The 9,748-nt window shown below is 39.7% G+C and overlaps 1 protein-coding gene across 1 annotated transcript; it reads left to right on the plus strand. All coding sequences in view use genetic code 11, as the record gives it.

The window, feature by feature from the left end:
• Window positions 1-402: 402 nt before the first annotated feature.
• Window positions 403-6,578, plus strand: EGR_09102 (hypothetical protein; the record flags this gene model as incomplete). The annotated part of the gene is made up of 9 exons (XM_024498351.1): window positions 403-540; window positions 1,669-1,752; window positions 2,021-2,266; window positions 2,820-2,906; window positions 3,952-4,128; window positions 4,160-4,191; window positions 4,310-4,417; window positions 4,581-4,641; window positions 6,495-6,578. 9 exons carry the CDS (start codon window positions 403-405, stop codon window positions 6,576-6,578), a joined length of 1,017 nt encoding a protein of 338 aa, XP_024347218.1.
• Between the last annotated feature and the right edge of the window lie 3,170 nt (window positions 6,579-9,748).

Below are 9,748 nucleotides of genomic sequence, written 5' to 3' on the forward strand. Positions count from 1 at the left end.
TTGCTGGCACTATTCCGCCCTTCACATTTCATATTTCATCGTACATACTTTTACAACTGCGCATTGTATCACTTCTCTCTACGTCCAAGCTCTGCATGATTTTCGTCACTGATTTTCAAACATGACTTACATTATTCATTCGTTTATTTAATTCACTCCACACCACTTTCCTTATTATTGCAGGATTGAGACGATTCAAGTGCATCCCTTGCAGGGGCAGCTATCAGTTCTTCTGCTGCCTCCAAATTCAGTGGCAAGTTATTTACCTTTCTTTTATTCGTACATAAGTACTTTTACGTCTTAGAGCTATCTGTCGAACTACGTTTAAATGAAAATACCAGCCAAAATGTTAAGCAGCCATCAAATTAGGATGAAAAAATTGTCCATAATTGTGCTTATTTAATGCATACTAAATCAAATCTGCAAAGTGTGGGCCTGTGTTCTTTTTTAGGTCTGCTAATTCGCCATGTTACTGACGTTTGGTGCTTAAATTTTGTTCACCATTTGTTTAAAACTAGTATTTCATTAGTCACGCTTGAGGTGCTTTCTTAACTCTTTCTAATTGGATTGCGATTCCTGCATGCGAATATCCCAATGGACCTGACTGTGCTAGATGTTATGCTATGAACATCACAGATAAGTTAGCCCAATCCTTTGACCTACCATGCGTGGCAGGATGTCAGTCTTTGATGCCCCTTTAGGAACAGCAGTGAACAAAAATATTTTTCTTTTAGATGTAATTGCCTGGAGGACTTGATTTTAATTGGTGATTCTTTATAGGAGCCTGCTGAAAACTACTATTCATTTATCGCATAAAGACAGAGGATAGCACGAGTTACATAGCTTTATTGTAACCTTTGTTCATTAAGGAAAAGGATATTTAAACGGTGTCTGCTTATCGTAGTCTTCTTTAGCCATATATCTTAAACCCTCTTCGTCTAAAAAAAAGGCCAAGACAATCTATTAATAGGCATGTCATGATATTCCATGGAATACATTAGAAAGCGTGGTGATTAAAGAGGTGGCTACGTGAGGGCAGAAGAGGGAAGGAGAGAGTGGAGGAGGTAGGAGAAATAAAGTGTAGAGGCCATGGATTTGTGAAGGCGGTCCAGCAACCCCATCGATGTGCAACCTGGACCGACGTAGCACAACCTCGACAGTGTGGTGGAAAGCGGAATTTTCTGTGTGCTCTATTCCCTAACCTTTATTTCTCACCCTGTCAAACCAATTACGCTTTATAACTTCCCTCTGCATTTCTGCTTGCCTTGCTTAGCCCTAGCGTCTTCTGCACTTGCATTCTCATTTTCATTCGTTCATTCCTTGTTCTCTCTATTTCTCCCTTTATCGCTTCTTTTGTTTTACGTACTTGCTATTTCAGGCAAACACACGATAATTCAGTTTGCATTTGCGGAGACCAAAAGTGCATTAATGCTCGCTTGACACACGAGGGCTCCCTTCTCTGACCGGCATTTGCACCGTTAGTGAGGCTCAACGGATAGATTTCTGCGTAAAATCACGGTGTTGTTCGAAGTTGCACTTACCTCTGTCGCTTAAGCACTGACTTTGCTGGGGTTATCAAGTTACTTAGTCTCAAACATTATAATGTCCATTTGTCAACCCACTATTCACTGCCCACAGAGCAGTGTCAAAATTAATTAAAATGGATAGAGATTGACGAATCAAAAAATATTGGACGATTGCTATTGTTCTGAATATCGTGACAATAAATCTACACCTTTATTGACTAAGCAGGTAGGAGCTGTTACCAGAGTTAGACGGATGGATCCGTCTATGCATAATTAATTACCTGTTAACAAATAATTCTACCAGCACTATTAACACGAGCATTAGATTTGATTAACCCACTCCCAAGGGCTCTTGACTGCAAAAGACCAAATCTGTGCAAATCGAGTCCACCGACAGGTTACGAGTACTCATTAATTGCTAATTTACATTACAAAACTGAATGCAGAGGCGCTAAATTAACATACTGTTTATTTTGCTTGACACACCAATAAAGAATACAGACATGGAATGTTTGAAACCTAGGCTGGGCTTTGACTTTCAACTTTCTGACAATTATAATCAGGCTAATGGAAGAATTCTAGCATTTACAACATCATCCCTTTCCTACGTGACAATCAGGGGATCGGAAGAGTCAACAAATCCTGCCACGAGGTGTACTGCGATTGTGAAAGCAAAATTTGATAACTACTACTTGATTATACGTGCTGGAATTGCCCATTTTGAAATGCAAAGCATAGAAGTATTGTGTACATGTCTGCTCCAGCACCATTAAATATCATGCTGTAGAAAGTTTCACTGGTAAAAATTTGTGATATGAGGAAAAATGAGGTATATGTTCCCTTAGGCTTTCGAGCTTTAAATGCATCCAACTTTGATATTGTATTTTACTGGTCGAAAGCAACATCCTTGGCAAAATTTATTTGGGGAAATGCGTTAATCAGATGAAGTACATTTTGAAATTGACTTTGATCTCTATGTCATAATTCTTTATTTTAGAATTAGAAAACATAGATAATAGTGATAATGTCTTCGCAACTTATTTGCAATGACATGGTCATCATGGGAAACGACACTAATTGACACAGTGTAGTTACTTCCATCGCAGCATTTGCCACCCATGCATAAAATGACTTGCACTCTTTCCTTCTTTGTCTAGCCCATTCTCAGTGCTAAGCAGTTCTAGTGTGATCTTGGTTCGACCCCTTGTTTATTCTAAGTCCACGAGTTTTTTGCACGTCATGGTGTAAACATTTACCTCTACTACACTGTTCCCAAATATCGCCTTATCTTAGATAAAAATAGAAAAACAAATGATTGTGGTTATCACTGTTTGTCCTGCTGGCACTGCACGTGCTCAGAAGCTAATGCAACTGGAACAGGTAAAGTAAAATTAATAAAGGATAGCTGTACTGAAGTATTGATGCATACAAACCCAGGTTAGATCCACAGCCATGCCTTAGACATTCAGCTGCTGTTCCTATGAAGCCAGGTACGTGCACACACCTAACGTAGGTGGTGAAAGAATGTAGAAGTAAGAGGTCAATTTTGACATTAGAAATTCCAGCCTCCTCATTTCTGCTTCACATCTATGAAAAAACATGTGAGCGTTCACTTCGTTTCAACTGATCGTGCGCTTCTACACTTCTTACTTTGCTTATTTCTTAACATAAATGAAACATTCCAATGCACGCTAACGAGCTTTATCCACATTCACTATAATAACAAGTTAAAGAACACTCGTTCACTGCAATAATGGAAACTGGCTTGATGTATTAGTGTAAGGAAGAATGATATGGATTGCCCAATGGTTACATGAGTAAATGAGTAGATAAATGGTTTAAGAAATAATTAAATAGGAAATAATTTAGTACGCAGAGTCTTTATTCAGATTTTTGGTAAACAATCCCAGCATGAAATCTGAATCATTATTAGCCTATAGGGATGAGAAAATTGTACATGCATGACTCTCCATCTATGCCGCCGTGCAATGTATATTTGAAGACAGACGAACCCATTTGGCCTAGTATTTATTTGGACAGCACATTTAATCACTTTGAAAAAAGGCATAGACTCCACTGTCCGTCAGTGGATTTTGCCAACATCCTAGGATTGCAAACATTTCTCCTTACCTACCGTCTTCTGCGTCATAATATCTTAGACCGATGTGGACCGTTTAAAATCTACAACGCCCACAGACATACAAACATAGATCTAGCTGCACAATAAGTCATTGTGTAGAGTGTAATATCGACATGCAGGTTTTGGAGTCAGTCTCATTAAAGCGATTGCAAAATGGCAAGTCACGACGAGTCGTACCTCATCGCCTTCTACTTCTGTTCGATTGCGTTGCGCAGGACGCCCATTAAGCGAATGCGTTAGGCAACGCCTTCTAAGAGGCAGTAGTGATTGTTAGGTCTGTGGTAGTGCCAAAGAAATTGTGCAAAAACATATGAGTTTAATTGCATCAAATTGGGTCTTATAAACCACAACAATTTGGCTGTTATTGACTTCCTAATCTGCGGAGGCAACGACAGGCTAATAGATTATCTAGAACACAACTTTGCTCAAGAATGTTTAAAAATTAGCAACACTATGATTGAAGTATTTGATTGTGATCTTATGATATGTGCAGGATAGAGAAGCTGATATATCAGGCGCGTATTTGTAAATCTCACGTTTGTGTCTGCGTAAATCCTCTGACATGCAGTGTGTCTTAGGAATGCTGCAGCCCATGTAGTTGATTTTAGAAAGCAAACTTGTGCAAGACAAATAGTCTTTTTAGGTGCAATATAAAAGCATTTGGAAAAATATGGAAACTAGTAAGTGGAGAGATAGCAATATTTGGTTTCGTTATAATAAAATTTGTTTGTATATCTCAAGGCGCATTACGGTAAGCATTATTTAAAGAATATGGAAAAATAGTAGCGGCTATTAGTTTAAGCTTTGGTCTAAATAATAAAGCAGTGGTTTAATCCTATGTCAGAGCTCAAAAATCATCCATCAAAGACTCTATCGTTAGCATTATTGTGTCTTTCCCTTTTCCTTCACGTCAGACCACCTTTTTTAGGTGCTCCAGACATCGCCCTCACACTCAACGTCATTTACGACAACAAGGTATGAATTGCGCACACAGCGTTCAAGATTTCTCTCCTATTAGAGACTTGTCAAAAAGTCCCAACTTAGCCACAACTAGTTTTGTTTCCAATTATAAATTTTGGAAACCGCTTGCTTAAACCTCTGTAAATAGTGGAGAAATAGAACAATGAAGTTGACACTAAAGCGCTAACTGCCATCTTGATCAAATATTTGCAATTCGAAGGCCAGGTAGTTCCAGTCTGTTTGCTTTCCGTAGTATAGCCTTGTTGAATTGGTTCGAAAAGAGTCCCCACAATGATACTCGTCAGACAGACACTTTTGGAGAAAAATTACTATCTTAACCAGATGCCTTAGGTTGGCTTGCTCATCTTCATTCCGACGTAATTTTTGGCATCATGTGAAGGAGGCCTATAAAGTCACTTTCTTTTGACACATTCTGCTGATACATGACTGTAGCACAACAACGTTAAGGCATACTCTTCACATGTCATACTACTCAGTTGTCTTTCACCCCAAAATGCTGAAAATTGTCTCAAGTTTGCAATATTTTGTGCCGACGATCCGTCGGATTTCATTAAGTAGCGTCGACACATGCGTCAACTTAAGCTTCTCTTGGACACCGGAACTCGATGCTTGCGTCGCACCAGATGTAGGGCTTAAATAAACATGCATCATTAATAATGCCGACTAGGATCTCGGTCGTCAAAGTGGCTTTTAGAACATTTTTGTAGTCACTCAGTCTCTCTGCATTCTAGTAATATCTTTTCTGTCCTAATACTGTGGCTTCTGGCCACCTTGGAAACTACTCAATGCGCTACGTTGCAATAAAGCAATCGCGGAGTTCCCACATTTATTAATGTGGAGTAAGTTATGGTTATTTTGCTCAGGAAAGCACTTAGATTTGACTCTTTAGCCGTAGTTAACCTCAGTTTATACCTTTAACTTATTAATTCTCTCTTTTATCTCGGGCTTCAGACACTTAGACGGGAAGGCTGAGTAGAGGAATGCACATTATGATACAGTAGTACGAGGAGGCTTAGAGGTTACTGAAGTCTGCTGAGAACCAGAGATTGCGACCGCCTTGCTTAGACCATGAGTGTGTGCAAAACTGACCACTTACCTTACCGATGGTTGCTTGATTGACCTTCTGTTACGTGTTGTTGCCAGATCAAAGAGGGTGTGCAAGTTGACTGAAGCGTTCAAATGAGAGTAAAATGTCGGTTGATGACACTTAAAGGGGCTTTGTAATGGCCGGATTACGTTCTGTCACCTTTATTTTGGCAGCTTTAAATAATTTCAGGTACCAGTCGGTGTATCTGTTCTAGTTGCAAATTGAGAGATAATGAGGGAGGGCAATGAAGTCTCAACAATTAGCCTCTCAAATGACTCACTTTTGCTTTGTTTTCCTTCAAATGCATTAATATGCCACACATATTACCCATCCACAAGCTCCATATTTTTTTATTTTTTATATGAATTTCCGTAGCGAATTCGAATATTCACCAACACTTTTCATGGTTAGACGTCTACTTTCCTATTTACCTAAACAAGCAAAAATGGCCAAAATTCTTTACCCGCGGTTTTTGTAATGCAAAATCTGTGTAATTAAATTGTTGATTTTTCATAAGAAATCAACGGTAACTTACTACATAGGTCACTAAGTTAATTGGTTCCAATTTGACAACAAGCTAATATCTGGATTACTCACTGTGTAACATTTTCAATCCCTTATCGCTTCTGTACAAACCAAAATTTACTTTGGGTAAATAGAATGATTAGAAGGGATCAGTCTCTGTAGGTAACAGGCAGATTAATTGAAGAAAAAACACCCTCTACCACACAAGAGGTAATGTAAAAAGAATTTATATCAGGCATTGTACAAAAATTGTGCTGAAGACACGTTCTTGAGGAAAAATGGAATTATTGACTTCAAAGACGACAATTCTATGCTTTAAGTACCCGCTTATGCAAAGCAGGTGCTCACAGGGCAGAGAATTGGATATTAAATTAGGCTGCGTTATGAAGTTTTTCACACCCATTGTGCAAAATCATTCAGGTGGATGCGGACATGTACAATACTGACTGCAATAGATCCGCATGTGTCAAATAGCCTAAAGATGTATGTGCATCATATCCTTAACTCTGCAGAGAATAATGATGTCAATTAAGTCAGTGTTGACTGCTGCACCATACCACGACCATAATATGCACCACGACAAACCTATTTCCAAATTTTCTACTTATAAGAGGAGGTGGAGGAAGAGAACTCTGTCTTACGATAACCTTTGGAGAGCCATTGGAGACTGTGTTGAAGTACCTGCAGAAATCAGGCCCTACCAACCTCACTTCCATAGGAATGCTGCAATCACAAAAATATCTTAAAATAAATGAATGGAAGTTGGAAAAAGGCGGATAATCGTGTGGCAATATCTCACCTAGTGTGCTTTAGTACGCTCTTGTATCTCAGCATGGATAAAAGATACAACTCTAATATTTTCACGGTTGCAACTGGGGACCACATTTGTGGTTTATTAATCTGGAGGCAAACATATGCTTATTTAAGTAGTGTGACTTGAGTGCCGACTAATCAGATGGCAATTACTATTACATGACTCATGCATATAAGCTACATACCAACTTTTTGTCTGTACTTCTGCCGTGTGAATATGGTGTCACGATTCCTCGCTAAAGTCATTAATCACTCTTTTAATATTCACTGATATGCAAAGTTGAATAGGATTAACTAATGCATATAAGAGTAGGGATTCCTTCAGTCAACAGGGAGTCGAAAGCTGATGAGCAATTATACACTTTTGGACCCTGCAGCCAATGACTGCATATAAATCTGTTTGCCTGAATTTTCATGTATATAAAACGGAAAGGGTGGGGTATGTGAGTAGGTAGAGAGAAAGGAATAAAAAGAAGCTCATGTTTGTGAGAGTCGACAAGGATAAGGTAGGGGTATTCGGAGGCAGGTAGAAGTAATACGAAATTGAGTTGGTCTAAGAGAGTGCAGAACGAAATGTGAGAATGACAGGGGGCTAGTTAAGGCTTCGTCGGACCTTTGTAGTGCAAGCATGGATGTAATTCGTGGAACACTTGGGGTTGCTGGCCCACAAACACCCGTCCTATGCCTGTACCCCTCATACTACTTCGCCTACCTACTTTACAATTTTCCTTCTTCTCTTACTCTCTACCCTCATATCACCACCTCTCCTATCGCATCGCTTTCCAATGTATTCTATCCCTTTGCATAGCATGTTTGTCAATAAAGTGCATCCATCAGCGATTTCTGCGTAGGCAGCCATGTTGGTGGTACTGCTGCATCTTCTCTTCGCCATACTCCCCTTGCTATTGTGTGTTTTAACATCAGTGCAGTTGCATTCATGCTCGTGCCATACAGCTCTACCAAATACTTTCCATGCGCATTCCCCACCGCATTCGCCTCCACCACTTCTGCTGGCAATTGTATAATGAAGACGTTGAGGACCATAAATGGAGTAGGACAGGGAGGTAGGGGAGCAATTGTAACTACTTTGACGTGTTTTGTATTTGGTGCCAAGAAGGCGGGGTAGAATGGATAGAGAGAAGTAAAGCATGCAGCAATGAAGCAATGAAGGAATGCAAAACTCAATGAGTGAGTGAACGAGTGAGTGATGTGTTGTGAGGAATTTAAAGACGAAAACCGTAGAGAGTTTGGATAAAGAGAAAGAGTTACAGTGCGTAGTTGGCTAGAAGAGTGCACACCGAAAGTTGAGACCTAAAGAGTGAATTAGCACCAGCAATTACACCATGCAGAAACCTTTGGTTCCGTCACACCATAGAGGTTATGCTACGTCGGGCCGGGTTAGTATATAACTTGGTGACGGATGAGGAACACTCGGGATCGCTGTCCCAATTAAACTCATTCTACTCCTCTGCGCTTTCCTTCATTTCCCCTACCTCCCCTACCCTCTTCTCTCTATTCTATTCTTCTCCACTTTCTTGCAGAAATATTTTAGTTTGATTTGAACTATTGTCTGTTAAAAAGGGCGATGGATGCATGCAATCAATTTAGACGTAGCTAACCTTTAAAAGATGCAAGCCACTTACCTTTTGACGAAATCTAACTGGTTTAAAATTGCAAATAGCTTCTGGTACCAAAACTCGTCAAAAATTCCTAAAATGGCATACTTGATTTGAATGAAATATGTGTATGTGAAAAAAGAAAAGTGCTCTCAATAGATATGCACTGCTCAGAAGATTCACAGCCTACTAAAAGTTCAGTTCTACCGTCTTTATCTTCCATACCGAACTGGTGCTTAAAGGAGCAGTTTTGTATCCGTCCCCTACTTTTCTAGCAGTTGGAATCTTCTCCAATGTCTGCTCGATCTGATCCTAATCGATGTTTCCAAATTTGAGGATTTGATATTGGGTCCAACTCAAACGGCACCTCTTGAGGCTTGTTACATGACATTCGGTGCATTGGCAGGAGTGAACAGCACTGCCCGCATCTTTAGGATGCCAAGTCTGCATTTAGCATAATGAGCTGAAGGCGTGATCGTTCACTACAAATGCAGCACAAATGCGCTGAAGTTTATCTCCATGAATAATTTGTAGAAATGAACAAGAATAGCAAATCAGTGCGCGAATACAATGCAAAACAATTTTTAACGCAAATTATTCACTTATCATCACCACCTCACCATCATCTTCCTCTATGCCGTGACGCGATGAATAGAAAATGGTTTACGGCGGGCTGCACTGCAGTTGACAATGCCAAAACCACTTCCACAAAACATTCTGACCTGCCGAGAGAAAAATATTAACTATTTAATGGTTCGCAAATAGCATCAAATATTGGCATCACAGTGCATCATGATAGGTGAAAGGGAAGGGCTCATTTGTCTTCAAATCTCAAGAATAACGGTCTCTGATAGTTGGACTCATTACAATAATTGCATATAAGGAGATCAACCAAATTTACAATATCATCCCTCCAGACACTGATGCCACTGGAAGCCCACATAAGATGAAATGTTAGTTCAACGCAACGAAGCGCTCGGATTGTTCGCACATCCATCTTCTCATCCATTCATTCACGCATTCATCAATCCATCTACATACCCCTACAGGCAGCACTTTA

The sequence above is a fragment of the Echinococcus granulosus genome (assembly GCF_000524195.1).
Source record: "Echinococcus granulosus chromosome Unknown EG_S00132, whole genome shotgun sequence".
Taxonomy (NCBI): Eukaryota; Metazoa; Platyhelminthes; class Cestoda; order Cyclophyllidea; family Taeniidae; genus Echinococcus; species Echinococcus granulosus.